Source organism: Copadichromis virginalis, linkage group LG20, assembly GCF_057382275.1.
Source record: "Copadichromis virginalis isolate Kocher_CV1m ecotype Utaka linkage group LG20, C_Virginalis_male_GT1.1, whole genome shotgun sequence".
Lineage (NCBI taxonomy): Eukaryota > Metazoa > Chordata > Actinopteri > Cichliformes > Cichlidae > Copadichromis > Copadichromis virginalis.
In genome coordinates, this window is record NC_140637.1 from 21647167 (window position 1) to 21673675 (window position 26509).

At 40.4% G+C, this 26509-nt stretch overlaps 1 protein-coding gene across 4 annotated transcripts in view; it reads right to left on the reverse strand.

Moving 5' to 3' along the window:
* The window catches only part of tmcc1a (transmembrane and coiled-coil domain family 1a), a 45878-nt gene extending 21562 nt beyond the window's left edge, over nt 1-24316 (reverse strand). Inside the window, exons 1-4 of one of the 4 annotated variants that reach the window (XM_085442856.1) lie at nt 24231-24316; nt 23185-23266; nt 11635-11680; nt 10320-11241 (exon numbers count right to left, since the gene is read on the reverse strand). In XM_085442856.1, the coding sequence (XP_085298982.1) occupies nt 10320-10994 (675 nt within the window). In that variant the 5' untranslated portion in view covers nt 10995-11241; nt 11635-11680; nt 23185-23266; nt 24231-24316. The other 3 variants (XM_085442859.1, XM_085442857.1, XM_085442858.1) reach the window with 3 other exon arrangements.
* Between the last annotated feature and the right edge of the window lie 2193 nt (nt 24317-26509).

Genomic DNA, 26509 nt, shown 5'->3' on the forward strand with positions numbered 1-26509 from the left:
AAAGAACCTCAGAGATTTTCTTCTTTTCTCCAAAAGTCTATCCATCTTTCTGATCAACATCGACCTTTACCCATACACCATTGCATCAGTGTTTCAAACATTCCCCTACCCCAGCTCAACACAGAGGTCTTTCCTGTTTTCTTCCTTTCACACCATAACATCTGGAGGGACGTTTCAACAAGAATTTCACACATAAAATGACTTTTTATTCATTAACTGTTAACCTTTGCTGTGAGCATGAGTGCCAGACTAGTGTTGTGAATACTAACAGCATGCAGGACCGGAAAAAAGGCGTTGGCCTATATGTACAACTACATGAATATTCAAGAGCTTAATTAAACAGGTTGAGGATATGCTTCAAAGGGAACACAAACAGAGAGGTGTAGAGTTCAAGCACACACAAAGGAAAACACAGAAACACACACACACACACACACACACACACACACACAGTGCATATGTATGCACACATTGCATACTAAAGCCTAAGCACGAAATCTACTCTAGAGTTAGACATTTACTGTAAAGAACTCCAGCTGGGGTCTGGTAAATTGCCTAATACAAGTAATTTATTCTAACTGCCAAATTCCAACTTTACATTAAAAGAGAATGAAAACAGGAAATAGTCATAAGCAATAAGCGAACAAGCGATATGATGCCATTCCACATGACAAGAAAGTGCTTATTTACATAGTGTACAACATTAGATTGGAAGATCTGGAAAACTGCACAGGAGTCTAATTTTAGGAAGCACTTCTCTCTCCTCTAGGAAGGTGTTATTGCACTACTCAAGCAGATGAGGTGGCTGCGAGATCTGACAGCAAACCTGCAAGCATTCAGCTGAGCAAAGCTGCTGCAAACCTCTTTGAACATCACCCTGTTACTATGGAGACGGGTAACTGGCTACACTGTCTGAGCACTGGACACAGATGAGAGGAAGCCCGAGAGAGTGAGCGCTTAAGAAGGACTGCCTCTAAGACATGAAACAAGGAAAACAGTGACAAGGTAAATGGGGTGTGGAGATCAAAACAGTGAAGTCAGAAAAGCTGCTGAGGAAGTGTGACACATGAGTAACAAGCAGTGTAGCAGATTCAAATGCTTGTTCAGCAAGGAAACTTCGGGTTTAATTTTAGATGCTGGAGGAAACCGCATGAGATTTCCCACAAGTGGAGAAATCTCAGAGTCTGAAAGATAAATAGAGAACTACAGGTAGTTGCATAAAAGGAGAAATCAAATTAATGTAGAACATTTGCCCACACATCCGCAAACGGACACGTGTATTGCATGACTTTGGGCAGTCCAAGATGACAGTTTGAAATATCTCTAAATATATCTTTGGCTAAATTTGAAATGGTGACCTTACCTCATACTGTGCTGCAAAAATTGGACACAAATTCTTCTCACAATAATCATACTTCATTACTTCTACCAGTAATCTTTACAAAGCATCCACGTGGGATAGGGTATGATATGTCATAACACTTACTGGTTGGCAGGTCATTATAGACTCCAAATTTGCCAAAGTGTCAAGAAGTGGGGGAGACCTTACTGCAATCTCTGGAAACACCAAAACACCAGATGGGTAAATATCTTGCCAAAGAATTACATTTATCAGCCAAGTAAAGCACTGAAAATGTTCTGGTGTCTCGTAGTGGTGAAGAACTTGACTAAATTGGATGCTTATTTGAGCAAACACATCAAATACTTGCACAGACACACAAAAGTCACAGCAAGCAAGTAATACAAGTAATGAGAGAGCTCAAAACAAGATGTGATAAAGAACAGAGCATCCATTGTATTAAATCCACTGTTGATATTAGTGTTTGCTTAGGTGATCAATGATCAGCCACAGTATAGAATTTAAATCAACCACGACAGAAACACATCACTGATGTTTTAGTTGAACTCAATGGTCTCAGAAAAAGTAGACAAGGCAATATTTACACACTTACATGAACAAAAGAGAAGACTTTGTTTTCATAGATAAGCAAAAAAAGAAGAGTGAGAGTGAGAGATGACAGGAATGAAAACTTTCCCCTACAATGCTAGGAGGGGAAAGTTAAGGAAGACAGAAGCATTTGAGAACAATTTCAGTGTCTGCCCGAAAGTCAACAACATCACAAGCTGCCAACTGATTGCTTTATGCTGCATCCTAATTTCAGTCAACAACCACATAGTCGTGATGGTGCACTGACAGCACACACACAAACACACAGATAGAGCCTGAAAACAAAATTTGCTACAGGCTGGTGGTTAGTGAACAGGCTGAGATGAGATCACCTCCAGTGTGTACTAAGAGCACATGCTTCATCATCCCCGTGGCTCTCCCCTGCCTCCACACACACACAAACACACACACGCGCTCTCTCTCTTTGCTAAAAGTCAATCGAAACTCAGTTGTTTGATTATACACGAGTCTGACTGCCTGCTTCTGTTTCTGTCTGTGGCAGGGGTTTGTTAAGACTTTACCATTCATTTGCATCAGCACTCTGGGTAAGCGAGACATCATGCTTGTCTTTTGCCGATTTCAAAAAAACTCAATGTCACTAAAATAGTTCTAGGATGAGCTGTTCTGTCCTGATGCAAAGGTCAAAAACGCTTTCATCAACACACAGCCAATAGCCTGAGGAGGTGAGAGACGATGGGAGTGCAGTGATGGGGATGTTAAAGTAGCAGGGACAGAACAAGCCTCGGGGGACCAGGTGAAGTTCGGTTCCTTCCACCGACACTTCTCCCCTCTGCTTTTCTCTTAAACACTGCCACAGCAACACACAAAACTCAAACCCTTCTTTAACAAGTCATTGCTTTTAACAAACACTTTCTAAAAAGCAGTCCTATTAGGGGCAACTGTTAAAATTACCAATCATAAATGCATAATTGAAGTGTAGCTGCTATGGATTTTTCAATTAGTTTAATTTTGATGACTACTTTTGATTTAAGAAGCTAATTAACAGAAAACAAATAATTGTTAGACTTGTTTTAGCAGTAATAAAATGTTTGAAAAAAAAGACATAGGAGTTTAATTTGAATTTTTAAACACTTACAAATTTCAGGTGCACTAAATGAAAGGTTCAAAAGAAAGACAGCACAGAAAGAGTAAAAGACGTATATGACCACAAACAGAGAGATCCACATATAGATGAAAATCTGTCACTTCCTCTATTCAATCAGTGCATTTGCGACTTCCTTGAATAGGCTGAATGTGACCCGGGAGCCCAAATGAAGCTATTACATAAACATCTATTCTTTGCCAGACATCATTAACAACCTGACCACAGAAAACACACTGAAACTGGCTACAACACTCAGTGTTTTAAAAAATGGAATCTTTAGGAGATCAGGAATAAAAACACTGTTTAAAAACTTAAAAGATTTAAAAAGCCAATAATTATTCACCCTCAGATTTTAGCACATGTGGCCTATAGACTACAGAAGGACCAGATTCTCCACAAAGAAAAGAATGAACTCTTTCATTATTAAAAGAGCAGTAATGGAGACTTTTTGGATCTCCAACCAACCCTCAGGTTTGTTATTTTGTGACGCTAAGTTGCAGACAGTTCAGTTCGCACCAGTCCCCAGAGCTGCCCACCACCCTAAGATACTGCAGTTGGTGGGCAGGTATTGCAACACATCCTCCAACCAATGCATCCAAAAACTATAGAGTCATCAGACATCTAGATGGATTCATCATGTACCACGTATCTCCCATATTAGGATTCCTACACTGGCTGCTAGTCAGAGACCAATTTGTCTCTTATCATATTGAAGAAGCTATATATACTAGATACTATAGACTCAACAACAAAAGAAGCTCAGAGCAGGAGCAGCTATCTCTAAACTATATCTCAGGAGAGTAAAAAAAAAAAAAAAAGAAATAGCAAAACCTCATGCTAAAACATGCCTGCATTTCACAGTGTTTGAATGGAAAAGGTGATACTGGTAGATTTAATGAGAGACAATGATACTATCAATACATAAAGAATCACTGTTGGGGCGTTTTAGTCTGGAGCTGATTACATGACTCAATCAATGACAATTTGATTAGTAGAAAGAGCAACCTGTGCTTCAGAGATGCTACATTCCCCGGGTGCATCCATCTTTTTAGAGAAAGATTCATACAACATGATTATGAAGGCTAACATGACTCAACGCGTTGTAACAATTAAATAAAGCCAGGAAAATCAAGGACACTGGACCTTAACCCCACTGAATATTTATCTGAGCACATGGGGACAGTGCTGCAGAGATTAGCAAAGGTCTGGTGGTCTGGCTGGGTTCAAATCCACCAGCCAGCTGGGCTGTTCTGTGTGGAGTTTCCATGTACTCCCTGTTCCCGGTTCTCTCTGGGTACTCCGGATTCCTACCATAGCCTAAAGACATGTATGTTAAGTAAACTGGTGTAATTGTCTATCTGTGTGTGTTGGCCCTATGATATAGTGGTGATCTGACCAGGGTGTACCCCACCTTTCACCCCGTGACAGCTGGGATAGGCTTCAGCCCCCCAGCGACCTTCAAGTGGCTAAAATGGATGGATAGGATGAGACTGAGAAAGACAGACAAGACAACACTGTCATATCATGTTAGGAAAACATTTATCAACAAGCTCACAGTGTCCCTGCCAGCCTGAGAAAATGTTGTCACTAAGGCAAAAGAGCTGCATATATTCTGAGATTCATGTTTAGTTTTCAGTCAAATTGTTACTGATTATTACGACGGGATCAAAATTTTTGTATTAAATTCAAAACAAATGTAAAATATACTCAATTTAATATAATAAGCTAATTTAAACCATTTAATAACTAAATAACTTACCAAAAAAAAGTACATCCTATCTTACAATACAGCTATAACAAAACACACATTTGAGTGCATTTTCAGTTTGAATCAGCAAATTATAAAACTGTGCAGATTTGGGGCTTTTCTACAGAGCACAGCATGCCAAAATAAAAAGATAAACAACAGAAGACAAAGGATGAACAGGAACACAGGTGTGCATGTGGAGATGTGGCTTAAGGGAAAGAGAAGGGGTCACCTACCCGACCTCTTTCCTTTACAGTATTTCCCGACAGCCCACTTTTGGATGGGATGCGGATAGTGAGCATTCGCAGACAGGCCCTGGAGGAGATTATGATCTCCCAAGACAAAGACTGCTTCATCTCTCTCAGATACAAAACTCTTAGTGTGAGAGAAGTAGCCTTAAGGTTTGGCTGGTGTTTTTATTTCTTCTCAGTAGCTCATATCACACCAGAGTCTACTCGGCTGTCCCTCACCATCTCCTGTCCAAAATGAGTCAGCCTTCCTGAAGCTGAGCATTTCGCACCTTGTAGCCTTTCACGTTCTATATCTTTTTACTCCTACTCTATCACTTTGTCTCTCTTTGAATAGGATGTAGACCAGATTATACTCTATCACTCTGGGTTCTAGTCTTTCTAAAAGTGACACCGTGCATCTGTCTGCCCGGAGCATTTGCGCATGTACACACTGACATTTCTTAGCACATGAGCATCTGACAGCCTTATAACATGGTGTTAAGAACAAATAGTATGGGTGTAATCAGTCAATCAATTAATCAGCAGTTAATTGTAATTATAGCTCACAGGCTGAGCACCACCTGCAGAACAGCAGGCTTTTAACGGACCTGCTGCTGATTTCCAACACAAGCCTTCTACTCAGTTTAACAACACTGGCATCAGGGGAGAGATACATTAAACCCATAGTCAGTTTTAGAGCACAGCCAACAGAGTGTTATTGTAAGTGAGTCATAAATGCTCCCTAATAAGCAATAATCAAACACAACATTTACCAATAATTACGTCCCTCTGTAATGGCGCCAGTCGACTTCATGCTACCAATCTCACCACTGGAGAATGAGTTACTGTTTAACAAGAGCGAAGATAAAGTGCAAACACTGATCACTGATCACACTGATGACTGAATTGCTTAACAGGGAATGAAGGATCAAAAGAAAATCAGTTTACTGTAAAGACTGCTGGTATCAAAGAAGTGAGCAAACAATGCTTTATACTTAATCATGAACTGCCTCTGCACATGATAACAGAGTCAGTTTGTTCATTTTGACTGCTCTTCTGAACCAAACTCAAAGAATCCCCAGTTTCTGGCATATTATCAAATAGCAGGAAGATAAAGAAAGGAAGAGAGATGGAAAAATGGTAATGCATGACACAAGTATTACAGAGATAATACAAGGCTGGCAGCAAAAATGTAATACAAACCGGGCTTCAGCTGTAAATGGATCTGTAGCATGGAGACAGGAAGACACGTGGTTTTAGTGACAAGCCAAGTGTGTTTAAGCTTACCTTGGAGTACTGTCTACGAAGACTGAAGCGCTGCACCATCCTGACTGCCTGAGTGACGGACCCACAGCTGGATCCCCTGTTCTACTCCTCTCTGCTGATATCCTACCAAAGTACACACCGCCTCACATAGTACACTCCACACTCACGCCAAAGGCACACATGCTACCATCCTCTCCAAAGATCCATGTGCACACACATTTGTAGTCCACACCGCTCTAGTCATCTACTATGCAAACACAAGTGGGGAGGGGGGTGAAAAAAAGGGAGGGAGAGCAAAAGGAGATAATAACAGCTCAGCCGTGTTGCCCTCTACTCATATTCACAGTGATCCCCTGAGCAAATCTCTTTCTCTCACAAGATACAGTCACTCAGACAAAATACTCACACCACATGGCTGTCTATACACAAAGAATATTCAATAAATACACACACACACACACACTCAGAGAATCTGGAACGCAGATGAAATGAGGTCTTACGTTCACACATGCACACAACCCTCCACATCCTCTTCTGAACACAGGAGTGATTCACACACAGCTCTCACTCATCTAGGACAAGGCAAGGTTGCCTCCTGCTTCCTGTCAGTAGGCTGAAGGGTGGGGTGAAGCGAAGGTGGTGGCAGAGGATGAGAGGAAGGAGGGGGAGATTGGAGAGGAGGAGGAGGAGAAGGAGGAGGGACCAGCTGACTATCTGTATTAACTCTCTCCAGGGACAGAGGAGGGGGACAGGGAGGGAAAGACAGAGGAATAATGAGGGGCGAGGGGGGGGGATGTTCAGAAAGGGAGAAAGCAAGAAAGAAAAAAGAAGTGCGACGATCAATGAAGAAAATTGATCGTTCACCGAACATCCATCATTCTTGATGCAACACTCAACCTCCACTAGCAGCAGACCTCACACACCTCCAAGGTCAACCATGCTGTTACTATGACAACCTAAGCAGGGCGTAGTCCCAAGAAAGCAAGTTTCAGGGTAACCACGGCGACCGCTCGATAACCTTAATTGCATTGCTGTGTTGTAGTGTGGAGACATGACTATGATGGTAGTTAAGAGAAGAGCCAGACAGGTTATAACCTCTGCCAAGGTCAAGCAGCAGAACTCAGAAAGGTTGATGGTCGTCCATCATAGCAGCAAGACTAATGGAGCACAGATGACTGGCTCTCAGCCTTGCTCTGTCACTCAAGGTGAGGTCATTCATGCAGGAATGAAGTATACTTGGTTTTACAGATGAAGAAAGAGGAGAGGGCTTTACTAAATTTAGCTCACACATTATAGCCTGCTGCTTAATGTGGATATCAAGGCCCACTGGCCTAGACTTACTCCCCACCACTGGCTTAAAAGCCAGATAGCCAGACGTCCTTCTGTCTATGACACATTGATGCTTTTTCTTGGCATGGCTTACTTCATTATCCAAAAGGATCAGTCTGGTCTACAACAAACATGAGCTCATAAAGCAAACACTCCCAACACATGAACCAAGCCCAGTGCTGCTCACAGCAGGAAGGCTGATCTAACAGCGCCCTCTAGTGGTAATGAGAAACAACTGGAGTCAGGAACACCAAAGGTGGTTAAAGTCAGAACTTAAGGTCAACTTTTACAAGCAAATTACGTAGGAAGATAAAAGCACTTCCATTAAGAAACGGCAGCTAAATGGCTGAAAACAAGCAAATAAAGAAAAAGAAAAACGAATATCAATGGCTTACACATTGTGGGGTCTGCAGTTTTTTGTTTCTTTTTGCACCACAAAAAAGCAACAAAACAAAGCAATGAGCAATGTCAGTGTAATTAACATACAAGTTAGGGGTTGAGATTTCGTGGTCATTGAACATCGCCTTTTTTGTGGAATAGAAAAGTGAAAAAGTTTAAGAAACAGACACTGCAGAAATGTCACATCAGTCTACCCTTAATGATCCAGTTACAGAGCAATCAAAATATTGCAAATCTATTACACAAGTTTTACTTAATAGGTGAATTTTGAAGCTGGTAACTACTGAATTGCAGCAATTATTAGTCTTCCTTTCCTCATGCAATCCTCAAAAAAGCCACACCTTACAGTACTTTTGTGAATGAACTTAAAGACAGCACAGTAATAAGGTTGGAAAGTTATTTAACTTTTGTTTATTGCTTAGCAATCCAGGTGGCAACCTAATGAAGTTATTTAAGACAGAAAGTAGAAAGCTGTCTTAACCTTTTGTCATGTACATTCAGTGAAAAGGAATAACAAAGTCTAGTAGTCTTTATTCCTATAGGTTTATCTGAAGTTATTATATTGCTGTAAGACAAAGAGGCAAACAGGTCATAAAATAGTCCCATTTTAGAGGATACTTACGTAATCTGCATCACATAATGATATTTTCAGATATACTTTTGTTCTTTGTATAAATACTTTCCAAAGGCTGGATTATGACCTTTATTACTTCAAGTGGATGCATGATAGAAAAGGATTTTTTATAATTAAATTAAAACAAGCTACACCTCTAGTTGTGTTCATATGGGCATGTGTCTATTGTTAATCCTGAGCCTATATTTCAACACTGACTACACCAGCGGTGGAGAACCTGCTTTTCTGGAGCTCATGCAGCTCTTTTGTCCACCTCTTGTGGCTCACTTTGGTTTAGATTTTTTTAACTGAGAAATATGAACATGGAAATTAATTGGATTTTTTTTTCAACATTTGAACTTTTATTCATCATTTAAGTGACTGCAAAAATGTGCAGCCAATACAAGGATTTTAAAGAAACACTTAATATGTCTGTGGCCTGATTGTCTTATTCTTTTAACTTTGATGACCCTCAATTGTCATGGCTGCCATAGATTTATATACAATTAAATGACTTCAGCAACCTCAAGTCAGTTTACATATGAACTCCAAACAATACGTGGACAGATTAATTCGCTTTCACTGCCTCTGTGGCTGGAATTTAGTCAAAATTACAACTGGACGTGGCTTTTTTTTCTTATCAAAGATGGACTGAAGGGGAGACCCATATGGAAAAGAAATAGTAAAAACTTATATGATTTACTCATGAAAGTGGCCACTTTCTCATTACCTTCATATATTGTTTTAGTAAGTATCCAAAACAATAATTTTTCAAGGGATCTTATATCTGTTTTCACTCTTGTATGCTTTTCATACAAGTTTCACACAAGACAGATACAAACTTTATAAGATTTATATGTATCTTTTCCATATGGGGAGATATAGCAATTTTATCCAATTTTGACCCAAAATGTAATTTTATTCTAAGTTTGTGTATAGATACTCCCACTCTACATGGTCAAATGCTTCACATCCAGGGAGAGGACAAACTCAGAGGTCTCAGTGGGAGGAGAATAAACTATGGATATTAAAATACGAGTGGTAGGATTCACAGTGGCCATAATATCTTTATAGTCACTCTTCTTTAAAGGTTGACTCTTGGCTAAAAAATACATGATATTGTTCAGTTTTGTTGGTAATAAATAAGTAAACCTTTTTTGATGCTTTAGACATGCAACACAACATATGTTATTATATTCTTAAATTAAAAATGCATGCATGCAACAGCCCACTGCAGAGTGATCACATGTGGTAAAAGATTTTAATTATTTATTCCTATTACTGAGTTTGATGGGCTAATTTATATTTAATAGGCTGCCACCTTTATTATAATATGTCAAAAGTTGCTCAAAAATGTCTCTCTTGATAGTAAAGTTAGCCAGACCTTGGAGTACACCGTTCTATATACACTCTACATGTGTGTGCATGCCTTGAATAATAGCTCAATTTTACTAGAACAATAGTCAGCATTGGGAAAATCCAACAGCAGTAATGACACAGAGCAGGCCCATCTCAGAGCGTTCACTGTTGAACAGCAGGAAAATTTACATTAGCAGCAAAATGAACCTCAGCTTTTGTTTGACAGTTCACTGACAAATGAGGTCTGACACTACTGAATAGAAAAACAGAGGCACATCAATAAACTTGTGTAATGATTATGATTAATGGCTCCTGTCACCTACCCTGTCTGTCTCTTCTGTGGACTGGTAACCTGATGACAGCAATGCATCGCCGCTGGAATATCCTGGGGCAGGGCTGCTGGGTGTGGTATCGGTGGTGGAGGAGGAGCGTGGGCGGCTAATATGTTGCTGCGGATCATGGGTGTAGCGGCGTTGCGGGGCTTGAGGGCTACCTTTCAGAAGAGGATCACGATCTCCACTCCCAGATCCCGACCCAGAACCCTTACTTCGCCGGCTCTGCAGGCTGGTCCCACGCCTCATCATGCCTGCAGCGGCTGAGCCCTGGCCAGCTGCAGAAGGAACCATAGGAGCAGAGAAGATGTCAGAGTCAGGACAACAAGACTCTGAGGCATCCTCAGGGGCACAAGGGGAAGTGCCACATGCTGACACCACAGAGGAAGATGAGGAGGATGATGAGGAAGTGATGGTGGAGCGAGAGAGGGAGAGACGTTTACGCTGCTGTTGGAACAGCTGCTTCAAACCCTGGCCAAGAACCCCCATGCTTGCCCTGGCGTTTTGGCTCATCTTAATCAAGGAAGGGTGATCTGACTCAGAAAAGGCCCTCTTCAAACCTGAGCCTTGTGACCCCCTTGTCACAGAACCTGAACTGGGTCCCACCCCCTCTGGCGCCATTTGACTTTTGTCTCCCTGCTGCATATTGTCCTGCTGACTCTTCATGAATAGCAGAGAGAATCTGTCCAATCAAACAACCTGCGAATGCCTCCCTTCCTCTCTGTCAGGCATGCAGATGGTCAGACTAGATCACTGACTGAGGGGGAGAAGACTAGAAAACAGCAGAGATCAGCAGAGGACAGTGGAAGTGGTGATTGGACTGTGATGGGAGGGTTGGATCAGCTCATTGGCGGTCAGAGGGATCCAAAAGGGAGCATGCATCTTTGACTCAGGAACAAGTGGTCATTCTGGTCTAACACAGAGAAAGGAGATGGATTATGAGTGGATGAAAAGTTACCTAGATCCAGGTGCAAACCCTAACTTTCACATACACAACATTTGCATCTTAACATTTTTGTTCCAGTGTTTGATAATAATTGATATTATTTCAATGTCAATATGTCATTATCAATTATTGGGTAGGAATAAAGTAAATTAAGCTGGATCTTGGTAAACTAGCACAATTAAAATAACACAAAAGAGGCAAAAAGACGAAAAATATAGACTAAATAAGTGTGCATGTTAAGATTATAAACAGCCTGGATGGGATGCAATCAGAATAGTAAAAAAGGAGGAGATGAAAAGAGGAGTGAGAGAAGGGGAAAAAAGATGATGACTAACATCAGAAGAAGAAAAACCCACCTACCATCAGCCAAACTGTCATTCTAATGTGACTCACTCGTCTGGGTTACCTAAGAGGAAGATGGACAGATGGAAAAAGACCAAAGATTGAATCATTTTTAAGATTCAGAACTTCAATCATCAGTCGTTGACCTTATAAGAAATATCAGCACCGCTTCCTGATTCCAATCCGCTACCGTGAATATGTACGCTCCACTGAACAGAAGACACAAACACATGCAAACACTGTATGTTTGCATGTGTTTGTGTGGTTCTCAAGGAAGTAATTTCAAATCCCCAAAGGCATTCTCTCCTTGCCCTGAGGAAGTATCGAGGGATAAGGATTTCCTCAGCAGAAACAGCATATAGAGTAGTGTCACAGAGTGCATGAAATCCTGTGCCGTCTGACACAATACAAGCCATCGGCAAAATAACAGAGAAGACACCTGCTAAAATAGAAGGAGTCTTTCTGAGCAACCTTATTGGTTGATCAGTGATCACCTCATAGATGGGAAGGCAGCCTGAGTCTCCCTGCAGCATGAAAAGCTGCTCCCATTAAGGACAGCAAAACAAGCAAGCAAGTCTAGATCATTCAAAACCCTGGGGAGGCACAGCTATATACCCAAACTATATCATTCCTTTAGCTGCACTGCCTGCCCATAAAGAATAACGCAAGGTTTATCAGACAGGCACACACACTCACTCACACACATCTCACAACAGACAGAAGGGGGTGGAGGATGAAGCAACATGCAAGTGTCATATCAGTTCTTGCAACAGCTACACTGTCACTGCCAAAAGAAGACGCATTCATGCACATAAAAACATTCCATTCAATTCAGCAAGGTAAAACGCATGCACACAGATGCTTTTACTTTCTCTGCCTAAATCTTATCTCTTAGCTCAACTGACAGATTCAGGCCACAGGGTTCTAATATGATTAATTTGGAGGCTATGAGTTGATATAGGATGGTGCCAATCAGTTAAGTGCAACTGTTGCCTGCCAGAGAGAGAGAGAAAGTGAGAGTGAGAGAGTGTGAGACAGGTGTTAAGCAGGTTTATTTTAGTCACCTGAGTACTCATAATATGGTTGTGCTAACTATGGTCTTTAAATTTAGTACTTACAATCTTTACGCTGGCACGCATTCCATAGTAAATAATAATATCAAATGATTGCAATATCCAATCCTGCCGGGAATAATTAACTTTACACCTCTTACTAAATTAAAAAATATAAATATTTGATCATAGAATTCAGTTCTTAACAACTTTCTTCAGCTGATCTCATGTGGATACAGTCTTCCCATGATGAGACTAAATATGAGACTGAATAAAGATGCATGATGACGTGCTCGAAATATGTTGTTTTCTATGCAACCAAGCTTACCACCTGAGCTGTTTCTCACAGAAGGTGACAAGTTATGCATAAGCTGTACACCGTACTCAATAATACATGCATATTTGAAGACAGATTCGCGCATGCATCGTCCGCTGGCACAGTGAGCGACAGGGAAGTGTGAATCACTGATGATGAAGCATTAAATTTCTTTCAGAGCTTGCGAGTAAAGGCATAAAAGTTAATCCTATCCTGAAGCTGAAGCTGAAGTCTTGTTTCACCCCGGTACCCATCCATCCATCCATCCATATTAATAAATCCCCTTCTTCATCCCCAGGCTGATCCCAACTGCAGGATTGGGTGTTTTCTTGATTGCCTGCGGTTTCATAATCACACCAAATCCTCTTTGAGGAGTCTTTAGAGGACAACGCTTTATTGTCAGACTTGATGTGTATGCTTGCATCTTTATTCAGTTTTAGCAAGCCTTGTCAATCTACCTTTAAGAAGAGAGAACATACGAACACCAGATGGATCTTTAAAAGCAGCTGTGTTCTTCTGACATAAGCTACTTCATTTCATGACTGTATGCTGACCAGGATACTGCAAGAAATTGTTTGTGAAAATATGTATTTTGATTGCTCACCACATAATGATTATCAGTGATCAACAGCGTCAGTGACAACCAGGGGCAGCAGCCTGTGTGAGTCAGCATGTTGCTCAGAGATTCTGCGACGCTGCCAAAGGTAAATCACAAATCACCACATGAACAATGGCCTCTCTGGAACTCTGTCACCCTCACTCAGTCCCTCACATAAATACACACACACATTCTTGTTCACAGCACTGTGTCTCACACCAGTCAACTGAGCTGCCATTTGTCCTCTTCTCATTTGCCAGCTTAACTGGAGAAATGGAGGAAGAGGCTTGGCTCAACCTGACTCAGTTTATCACTTTAAGAAATGAAAGATATTGTGATAAACACATAAAAAAAACTACAATCTTCTATTGAAGTTTCTGTTTCTCTCTGTTCAGTTGCTCTGCTTGGCAATATATTACATACTGTGCTGTAAATGTTCATTTAAGCTCTGGATAGAAAACAGCTGCAGAATCATTCAGACAAAATGACTTTCTAACACAGATTCACCACCAGTTTGCGAAAAATGATACCCATTATTGTTATTATTACACAAAAATATTATTTAAAAAGGGCTGGAGCTCAAGAGCGATAATACTGAGAGCTACAGAAAGTTAAATGATAAAACAGACAATCTGCAAATACGCAAAATGTGAGAAAAATGTTTTTTTCAACAGCTCCATAATTGAAATATCGACATTTAATGAGGACTTTGCCATTAAATTTTGTTCCTAAACAGGACATTGTGCATGAAGAACCCAAAGCAGAGGTCAATCTGGCTTGCATTCACTGACACTGAAGCAGCCATGTTGTTGTTCATTGCTGAACATACAGTTGGTGGACTCAAAATATGGCTATAGCTTAAACAAGAAAATGCAGTGTTTCCAGAAGAGTCTGAGAGCTGGCGTGGAATAGACCGCTCTTTGTTCGCTCTGAGCTCACACATACAGGCCCATTGCTGCTCTTTGTGCTGTGCCTCTTTCACTGACAGACACACATCAATAAGAGTGGAATTAGGCCAGAGAGTTCGCTTGGTGTTTGTGTTTGCGTGCGTGGACAAATATGTGCGTGCATGCTTGCATCAGACAGAGACAGAGAAGGAAGACAACGAAAATAAAAAAAAGATAGCAAGGATTATACTGGGTACAAGTGGATGTATCTACATGTGTGTTTGTGTGTGATGCATTTGACCGATGGAAAATGGACCAGATCTCATTCAACAGCTGTATAATGTCAGCATAGCCAGGAAACAGGAACAATCGTTATTCTATTCATGTGTGCGTGTGTGCGTGCATATGTGTGTGTGGTTGGGTGGCAGAGAATAGCACAGTTGTGTCAGCTGTGACACTGAAGGAGATGACTTCAGCAAACTGCACAAAGTGTGATAAGAGAGACAACTCTTTGTATCAACACAGAGAGAGTGTGTAAGCGAGAAAAGAGAGACAGAGGGTTACACAGGCAGTGGAACGGGCCCGACTGGATCAAAGGCATCCATGATGTGTTTCGTCTGGTCGTGTCAGGTTCAACCCAGGCGCTCAGTACAATGTGTCTAAATGAGAAGGTGTACAGCAGGTAGTTCTATTAAAAAGGCAGACACAACGCCCAATTGTGCAAGATGAAACCCTGGGGAGGCTCTGGTGCCAAAGTTGTTCTCAGCTTTCCAGGAACAGGACAAACCGGAAGATGTGCAATCATCTGTTACTGCTGTTACTATCTGTTTACTTAATGACACAAGAGGCTGTCACTGGACAATGGCACCTTGTATCTGAATTAATGGTCATAAAGCAGCTTCAGGCAACTGTTGTTGTGATGTGGCGCTGCATAAATAAAATTGAACTGAATTAACGTAATCTTTACACACTACTCACAAATATGTAATGAATGCTAAAAAAAAAAAAAGCCAAATTGAGTGTACTTCATAATCTACCTTAATACCTCCAATATAGCAGATTTTATATCTTCTAAAGACAAAACCCTTTGTTACCAAGCTGACTCTTATCAAAAATAAATGAAAAAAAAATGTTAAAAGAAAACCTCCAACACATGCATTCGCACACACACACACACACACACACACAACGGGAACAAGACAGACAGCAGGTGGTATTCGGGTAATAGTCGAGCATGTAACAGGTTGTGAGGCGGAAAGCTACAAATAAAAAGAACAGCAAAGAACAGGGGAGCCATTATGTTGGTCTTTTGTGACTGTACGGGGCCATAAATACCATTTATACTCTGAGGTATAGCTTACACAACCACGCTAGCCAATGAACAAATCTAGGCAGCAAAGCAGTGATGTGGAAGAAAATTGAAGATGAGCAGCAAGTCATGATCAGGTTGCTGGTTTAACATTATGCTGGATGATGTCATAGGTATACTGAGGAAGCCTTGTTTAAGGGACACCTCTGCATCTGTGTTCAACACCACAACAAGTGCCTGAATGAATTATTTACAGCACCCATGGCACTGATAGTCACACTGATATTTACTACAACACCGGTGTGTCTAACCAGTATAGGTACTGAGGAGCTCATTCTCTTGCTGTTTACTAATAAGACAGATGTTGTCATAAGACGGTTTCCAATATATGTAAAACATTTCAAGCCCTATAATATGGCCTTCACTTTCTAACCTGATAGGTGTTTAACAGTAGTAATACATTCAACTTGCCCAACATGTCTCCTATTTCCTCAGCTCTGGCAGGTCGTCATCAGCTGTCAACAGGCTGGAAACCACCTACACATGACCTGAAATCTCATACCAGAGGCTGTGTTAAAGGCGCACACCCATAAGGAATGGTAAGGGGAATGCATGTCAGGATCAATGCACACTTTGTGCAACTGAAGAGCTAAATCTACCAGGTCATCAGTGTGTAGGGCATCTCACTACAGCTGAGAGCAATTTTATGCATTCAGAAACCATTTGCGTTATTACACATCTTAAGGCAAATCTCTGGCCCCGGGTAACCAGACACCCTTTAGCCCACTAGAGGTGTTATTGGGGATCAGCATATATAAGCCGTGGCTTTGAATCTTTTACTCTGACCATGACATCAGGCTCCGCACGTAGACTGTGGGTCAACAATATTAAGTTTACACTGTAGGAGGAGACTTAAGCTGAAAGATGAAAGCCCACCTAACCTTCAAAACTTAACACGAAAGCTTGTAATGATTGCCATCTAAATTCAAGAAGACGTAAACAAACTAAAATGAAGAGAAGGGGGGAAAACATCCATATTTTATTTATTAACACTTATTTAACCATGAACTGAACCTCTTGAGATTAGGTGTGTTTTTTTAAAGAGTGTCCAGACCTAGATAGGCCATATTGGACATACGGACTTGTCTTATGTTGTTCAACTTCAAACATAAGAATCAGAATGCGTAAGAAAGGTGATTTAAGTGACTTTGAACGCAGCCTGGATGTGCCCAATAGGTTGGTTTGAGCATTTCAGAAACTCCCTCATAACCATTTTTCGAGTTTATAGAGAATGATCATTAAAAAAATCCAGTGAGTGGCAGTTCTCCGAGAAAAAAAATGATCAGACTGCTTTAAACAATGGTTCACCAAAATGCCTGGTCTGATGACTCTTGATTTCTGCTGTGACATTCACACGGTAGGGTAAGAATCTGATGTAAACAACATTAAACCAGGCATCAGTCCTGGCTTTTATCAGTGGTATCATTTTTTGACATACTTTGGGCCCCTTAATGCCAATCTAGCATTGCTGAAGCACCACTACCTGAGTATTGCTAATGTCTATGTATAACCAGCGTACCAATCTTTTCATGGCTGTTTTCAGCAGGACAACTTGCCATGTCTCAAAGCTCAAATCATCTCAAACTGGTTTTGTGCACATGACAATGAGTTTGCTGTACGTGAATGGCTATCCCAGTCACAGATCTCAGTCCAGCAGAGAACCTATGGGATGTGGTGGAAGTGGAGATTTGCATCATGGATGTGCATCTGACAAATCCGCAGCAACTGGAGAGGCTATCATGTCAACATAAAGAAAAATTTCTAATGAATGTTTACAGCAATTTGTTGAATCTATGCCACAAAAAACGTTCCACCACTTGTGCTCAGGAGGAGGATACTGTTACGGGAAAGGACACTTAAAGACACCTTTCAATATGTCCACTGAATTTGTTTAAACGTGGACAGCTAAAACCTTATACTAGCTTAAGATTAACTTTATCAAAAAGGGACTGTAACCTATCACCATGGGGTTTATTAGCTAATTTGGGACAGGGACAAGTTGATTGGTATCTAACAACTGCTTTAAGAGAAATTTAGAAAATAAATAAGTTATCCTTTAACATTAAAACAAGGCCCTCAGACACGTTTTAAAGTGCAACCTCTTGTGATTCCACGTGACCTCTGGCTCTTTTCTCCCTCTGCCTTCAAACAGGAAGGGATCAGAGGGAAACAGGCAGCTTGTTGCCACTAGAAACCACAGCCTTTATAAAGGAATTTCACCTTCACTCTGGAAGTGTGGGAGTCAGTCCCACTGGGAAGAACAAACTCAGTCCGTCCACAGATACAGCATTATTTTTGAACATGAACCCCTGGTAGCATCAGAGACTTACTGTAAAAAAACATTATCTACATTAAGCTGCATATGATACCTCTGCTGCTCTGTGGGCTTTCAAACAGCAGACGGAGGCGGAAGAGGGTGGGAGCGGGTGAGTGTGGGTCTATGAGACAGAGAGGGAAAAAAAGATAGTGTTTCTTATCTGAGACTAACTTTGTATTTAGAAAAGGCTCAACCTGTTGTTGAGAGAAGAGAGCCAAATCACTGCGCAAATGATGCTGAGAGTGTTTAGACTCCAAGGGGCTGAAAAAAGGGGATTATGTGAATCCTTTTGAATCCCTTACTAATCATTTTTGATGCATCTGTTTAGAAAAAGGGACAAAGAGACTTAAAGCTGTGCAACACAACTCTACAAAGCCAACATTAGATGAGGGGGCATCTGTTGTCATGTTAGTTATCCTTCGGCAACGACACCGACTAGGGGTATATAAACCCAATATAATTTTTTTTTAGAAGAGCATTAGTGTTTTAACACAGTCCATTATGCAAATAGATATAATGGTGATAATCTTAACCAGCAGCGCGATGAATGAGTACAGCTTTATCGATTACTTGATTAAACACTTAGTCAGTCTAAATCACTTTTTACTGCAAATAAAATATATTGTTGGTGATTTTAGACAAAAGATGACATATCAAGAAATCACTATCGTGGCATGGATCAACTGATAAATTTAAAAAAAAAGTATAATTTTAATCAGGTTTAATCAAGGAACAATAGAGTTGTTAGTTGCAGCTCTGGCATACATCCATTTCCCTCTTGCAATACACACTTCTGTCCTGCTGCCCTCACCAGCTGAATGACACAGGTTCAGCAACAAAGGCATGATTGCTCACCATTTCCCTGCTTGCTGATGGTACTATACACACTTCTAACTGAATGATCATGTTTGAAGTGTGTCACTATTTCTGCACAGCATATTCATCTGCAGCAGAGAGCAACAATTAATAATCAGACACCAATTCTTTTTCTGTGCTCAGTTAATTGTAAATGTTGCCAAATATTCTAGAACACATAAGCACCCATTCATAACTCATCTGTGTAACTTGTTATGTGACAAATAAAATTTGAATTTGAATGTTGGCATTGCGTAACTACATAAGTGCTATATGTACAGTATATACAGTTACTTATGAGCTGCTAGATACAACCTTAGCACAGGGCTAACGCTGTACTCATACATGTAGGGTCAATTTACGGACTTATGTATTTGATTTGGGACAAAAAATGAGAACACCCAAAATAAAAGTAGCACATTCAATCAAGCACTGTAGCATTTTTTTTTAAATTAAAGGTATAGCATGTAAAATTTTCACATAAAAAAAATATCTACAAACAATGATACAGATATTATGTTTTGCTGACTTGTGTCATTTATCCAAAAATTTCCACTTAAGTTGAATGTGTCCTTTCACAATGGTGGCAGCTAGTTAGTTTTAATATTACTCTTATTATTCTTTTTGGGTCACAAAATAAAGTTTAACATATTTTCAGGCGAGAATGTAGCTGTGTAAACTTCAAATATCTGCTCAGTTTATCAAGACACCACATACTTTCAAAAGCGCTCCGACGTTTTCGGAGACATCTGTTACCCACTAGCATGATAGCTAGCTGGGGGAAAGGCTCACTAGAGCCCGTGAGAACACCGGACTCCTGGCAAATCGTTTTCAAACCCACCGCCGTCTTTCGCTACTCGGGTTAAAGATGATATATGTCACTTAGATAACTTGTTATGTTATTGTTTGGCTTTTTTTAGTATTTTATTTGCTCCTGAGTGAATCGGTTTGGCTGAGATTAAAGTTATAGTTTTTACACAGCTGAATAAACATCAAGCAGACAACTGATCATCAGAAGTGTGAGATGCTCGAGAATTTACTCCGGTGTCCTGTTATATTTTAGATAGCAAGGAGTTTATTAAACTTCACCGAAACAATCTGCAAATTTCATTAAAATTTAATAAACTATCATTTTGTCTTTATTTTTAGTTAGCACATACCTTAAACACTTAAAGCTGTAAGATAATGATAGTTATATGAGAGCAGATGGGTGCTGGTGCAATAAGCTGTACGTTTTACATCCAATGGATTTGATTAGTCGACTAATCACAAAAATAATCGGTGACTAGTCGACTATCAAAATAATCGTTTGTGGCAGCCCTAAGTAGCACTGAGCTACAATCGTGAAGTTAGTCACACTTTTACTATTAACTATTTTTACACATTGGAAACAACCTGGAAACTGTAAAACACAGACTTAAAAATATTTATTCTACGAAGGATGTACAGTACTGTGGAAGACTTGAGCCACCACTCTTTTTTTTTTTTTAACTTTACTTCCAAAAAGGCAGACTCTCCTGTAATTTTTAAAGTGGTCTTAAGCAACAGTTCTTCAGGATTTCTGACAGCTGTTTAGAGTTTTTCTTTGGACATTGGCTGCTTTTTACTCATTTTCAGTCCAGTCTTCATACCCGAATGAGTTTGTTTTTGTTTGTTAAGCTACTTGACACTAATCTGTGAATCATTTAGACATTAAAAAAGCACCTAACTCATAAGACACACCAGCGTTGTGCCTACACATAACAGACAACTTAAAAAAGAGAGAACTTTGTTAGGAGCTTGTTGTAAAAACACCAAATGTGTTCTTGTTTTTTCAGTTGCATCTACTAACAATGCCAAGATTATTCCTAACAGCTATTAGCTTAAAACTTACACATATTTCTGCATTTTGTGTGCCATGTCCCTAAAACACTTGAGGAAACTGGATAAGTGGAGGACAAAAAGACAGATTTTTAGGCCCAAACTATCTACAACAGATAAACAGTATCTGAAAATCGCATCCTTAAGAAATAAGAAAAAAATCCAGAAAAGACTTGACAGGACCTGGGAGATACATCTGGCCCTTCAGTTGATCCATCAACTGATCACCAATGGCTTATCAGAAAGGGTCAGTGGAAGGGTGGCTGTCAAGAGGCCATTCTTAAGGAAGAGAAGCAGGGAGAAAAGGCTAGGGCATGCCAGATTACACAAGACCTGGGCTGAAAATCAGTGGCAACAGGTCTTATTGGAGAGATGAATCCAAATTTTTAATTTTCTTTTAAAATGTCATTGTTATTATAGACATTCAGGAGAGAGGGTTAGCTGTCAATCAACCATCTGTAAACATGGTGGAGTCTCTGCCATGGTTTGGGACTCCATTTCAGTCAGTGGTGCTGGAGATTTTGTTAAAATTGATGATACTATGAATACAGAAAAGTGTTGTACGGTGCAGTGCCTTATGGAAAGCATCTCATTAGCAACAGAATTATTTATCAGCATGACAATGATATCAAACACACTGCCAATGGAGTAAACACATACCTGGGTTAAAAAAAACAACAACACACACATAATGAAAACTTCAGTCATGGATTGGCCTCCCACAAGCCCAGACCTTAACATTATTGAAGCATTATGAAATAGCCGTGACAGAGATTAGAATAAAAGACAGCCAACATCCAAAGAGCTTTGAATGCCATCCAAGAAGGCTGGAGAACTAGTCCTGAAGACTACCATTAGAAAAATCGCTTCTTTACAGCACTCATTTCTTTTTTCTTTTTTTCTTTTTTTTGCCTGTCCCGTTTGGCTCTTTTGCCATCAGAATTGTTGTCTAAAGGCAAAGAAAGATGCCCAACGGATTTACTTTACCAAATTGACCATCCCAGCCTTGCCATAATGGTCCATTTGATTCACCTTTTATTGTTTATTTTATTTTCACTTACTGAACATGGGACAGACTTGACTGGGGGAAAGAAGGGGAGAAAGAAAGAGGGAAAGAGAAACAGCTGAGAAGAGGGACGGGGGAGAAGGGCAAAAACCAAAAACCAACAGAATGAGCAGAAAAAGAAAAAAAAGAAGAAGAAAAGAAAAAAAATGCATATATCAATCACCTGGGTCACCTGCTGAGAAAGAAAAAAAGAAAACAAGCAGAAGAGAACAAGAGTAATAGAATAAACAACATCACAATGATATATGGGAATATGACAGTAAATACTAAATATTAAACATTATTGTGCAGCACATAAGATCAACAGAACACAGTGTGCTTTGAGGTAGGAGCCAAAAAGGGTGTAGTTTGTGGGTGTGATCACCCGTGCGTACACCTGTGAGCATGGACGTGCTTGTTTTTTGTTTTTTAAAAGGTTCCTTCATGTAATGATCTGCTAGAGGGTGTGGGGGGGCCACAGCCCCGTCCTCCAGGGCATGAAGCAGGTATGGAGGAGATCAAAACTCCAGACATCCAGAGGCCCCCAGAACACAAGAGACCAAGGAAGACCAACAGAGGGGCAGCCGCGCCACTACAGCACTCATTTCAACCACTGGGACAAATCTATTACATGCATAACTTTACCACAGTCCGATTCATTTTATCTTTCTGATCCAGCGTGTGCAGCTTTGCTGTAGGAAATGCAGCCTTCCTGCATGCATAGCCAATTAATAAACCCCTGTGACAGCCAGACAAGAATAAAGCAGCCTGTGTTAATCTTGTGACCTGATCTAGTATAGGCACATCTACACCACATCCTAAGCTGAGGTGTTACACTAAACTGTGCTAAGATCAGAGGAGGCATGATTTACACCTATAGAAGGCAAGGAGCTGTATTGTGTAAGCATTATGAAAATTAAACACAAACACACGCACACACACATACACAAAAAAGCAATACAAACATGTTAAACTCATAAAATAACTCTAAATTCTAAGCTCCCAACAGGGAAGGCGCAATGTGAGTGAAGCAGGAACAGGAGGAGGAGGAGGAGGGCAACGTCATCGTGGTGGTCTGACCATCCGAGTGAGACATGAATGGCTGTGTTAGCAGTGCCCTGAAGGGGCAGCCAAGCTCTCAGCCATTTAGCAGAGTAAGCTGAACAGATAGTGGGATACATCATGTCACACCAAACCCTTCCAACCCTCTACATCCCTGCAGAGACAGATTCACCTATCAGTATAAAAGAGAAATGATTGAAAACAAACCTTTCAGTCCATTATAATGACACCGGAGTGGTCTTCCTTCACTGCAGAGGAGATGAGGACCTGCTACATCAGGCCCACGGGTCTTCAACAAAGAACACAAAAAGTGAGATGGAAACTGTAATCCTCTAAACGCTTCCTTGGCACATCACTGCTTCTCCCTGCCTGAGTATACGCCTGTGCGGTGCGTGTGTATGGGTGTCTCTGTCTGTCTCCTAGACAATGATAATAATAGGCTGCAGGGGGGGGGGGGGGGGGAATGCACCTCTGCAAAGAATACTAGGCTTCAGACTTAATGAGTCTACAGATATCCATCCTTATCAGACCATGAAACGTCTTTAGGACATCAGTCTGCATTAGAGAAAAACTGACTGAAATTTGATCAAGTGAGAGGTCCTGGCTAATATCTCAAGGCACAGAGGTGCATTAATATGACAGCTGGATAGTAAATTAAAAGTTAATTAACTGGGATTAAGATCCTACAATCAACTTCACAAGCAATAAAGCAAATGATACGATGTTACCATAATGGCAGGTGGAAATTTTTAACTCTGTTACGCTGCTTATTTCCTGCTACACAAGACAAACCTACTGTACAAAACTACAGTATCCCACATATTTAATTATATTCTTATTGACTGCCTCACTTCAAAACAAAAACAAAAACAAATAACGCTCACATACAAACACTAATGAAGAAATCACGGATATGAAATATATAGCGATTATTACGAAAGATAAGTCGAAAAAATCCGAGTTGAGCAACATTTAACGCAGAGACAAAGTTTCTTGCGTAAATAAGTAAAAATAAGCTTTTAAAATCGTTCAAATATTAGTTCAGTGCCGGTGTAGTGCTGTCAGTAAGCGACAGCAGTGTGTTAACGGACTCAGGTTGACAGTCCCGTTAGTGTGTCCTTACACAGAGCTGGTAATACGAGGCAATTTCCGCACCGACACTCTTACGGAGACCCAAAACGCATCACAGACACGCACAAACTGACCGTAAAACAACCCCAAAAAACTCGACTAAAAATATATTTCACACTTACATGGGTGGTCGCAAACTGTTGGAGCTGACGTTCAACGAGCAACACCCCTACTCCGAGTGCCCTCCACCCCTCGGCGCGCCCGCCCTCTCCCGGCTGACGTCATGGCGTAATGCGTAACCCAGCGGGAAAGAAAACAGAAAACTGTGTTAGTAAAGATGACTCACTCGCATGTTTCAAAAACTGACACATTATATTGTTACAAAAAGCTTGTGGGAACAAGTCCATTAGAGCCCCGTGTTTTGCTACAAGCAAGCGAAACGCCACTCTTGGTTGTTGTTTTCTTGTTACTCAAAAGCGTCATCTACAGCACAGTTAGGGTTACAAGGTTATTATAGCTAACGAAAGCTAGATCTGAAAAAAAGTTACCCCAAAAAGTAGGTAGGTGTAGTGAAATATGCATATCACTGTCTGACAGGAGTGAGAACTATGCCATGTCGTTGCAGTCCTGTGGTTCATTCAGTGATTAACAGAGCATCAGTATTCATGATGACTCATAATGAGTTATTATCGGTTGGAAAATATGTCTGTTAAATTGAGTACGGAAAGCTGCAAAAACAAAAACATTTCTTTCTATGAAGATAATTCAATGTAAATAGCTCAAATCATATGTATCATTACTGTTCTGCTCGTGACTTACAAGGTGCTTGTGTGGTATGGCAACAGTAGCTGTTACGAGGCTCTGCAAAGAGACATAAGAACCACAGAGAAAATACCGTACACACATCTCCCTACGTTACAAGACACCTACATCCTCCGAGGTGTAGGTGTACACTCATACCAGTCAGCGCACAAACTGTTTGAACTTTCCTCTCAAAGATACAGGTCTACAGAGATACAAACCACAAGAATAATGGTAAGTACATACCTCAAAGCTATTACCACACTGAACCCAGGATTGAACTCACCCACTTTATAGACAGGCCGTGCAATTGTGCAGGTTTATATTTAGCACTATTATTTATTTATTAGCTCTAGCCCATGCAATACACTCTTTTATGTAATTCTACAATTGTGTATGCTTGTGGTGCATCTGTGAGGCCGTTTCAGGCAATGCACTGTAACTTCACTGTAATCTGTACATCATGCAGTGACAATAAAGTAATTTTGTATTATCTTAGTTTGTCTTTCAGATAAGCGTAATAAAATGACAGCAATAAAATACTGAAAATAGTGTAATGTTTGCACAGTCATATTAAAAACAAGAACAAGTCCTCGATGAACGTGTGAGCACTTGTTAAGGTAGCAAATGAGCTTCGTATAGTGTCTAAGGGCACACTCATTCTGCACTTGTTTCTCTAGATCTCAGTGCAGCATTCTATACCGCTCACCACAATATGATACGCCAAAGATTAGAATAAACTGTAAGTATTACAGGTATTGTGCTGCAGTGGTTTGAATCATATCTGTCTAAAACATAGGTGTCAAACTCTGGCCCGCGGGCCAAATTTGGCCCGCAGCCTAATTACATTTGGCCCGCGAAGCCATACCAAAATACTATTAGAGATGGCCTTCTGGTATTATACAGCTAATATATATATTGTTTAGTATTAAGCTTTGCTTGTTCCATATTCAGTTTTCCAGCAAAACTTATTTGAGTCCATAAGAAAAGATTCATTCTTATATCTGGAGGAAGATTTTTTGTTCAATAAATATTAATGTTAGCCCGCGACTTTGTTCCAGTTTTGAATTTTGGCCCACTGTGTATTTGAGTTTGACACCCTTGGTCTAAAAGACTCCAGTTTGGGACTCTTCTTCACACACAAAGGTTTATTATGGAGTTCCACAGGGTTTTGTACTAGGACCAATTCTATTTACATTATACATGTTTTCCTTAGGCAGTATCATTCGAAAGTACAACATACTTAAACTGGAAAAATGGGTCTGGGTGACCTCCAATTAAAAATCTTAAAAACCAGATACTTACTCTGACATTGCCCTTGGCCTCCATACAGTATTCCTCAACACTGTGAGGAATCTTGAAACCATTTTTGACCAGGATATGACCGTCAGTGTCTTTATTAAACAAATATGACCGCTTTCTTGTATTTGTGCAATATCTCTAAAATTAGAAATATCCTGTCTCAAAGTGATGCTGAAAAACTAGCTCATGCATTTATTGCTTCCAGTCTATTACTATTGCAATCCATTATTTTCAGGCTGTCATCAAAACTCCCTGAAAGCCTTCAGTTGATCAAAAATGCTCAAACGGAAGTACTGACAGCCCATCAAGTACCACAACATGGGAAACCCCCATGATAAACAGCTGGAGGCTTTCCATG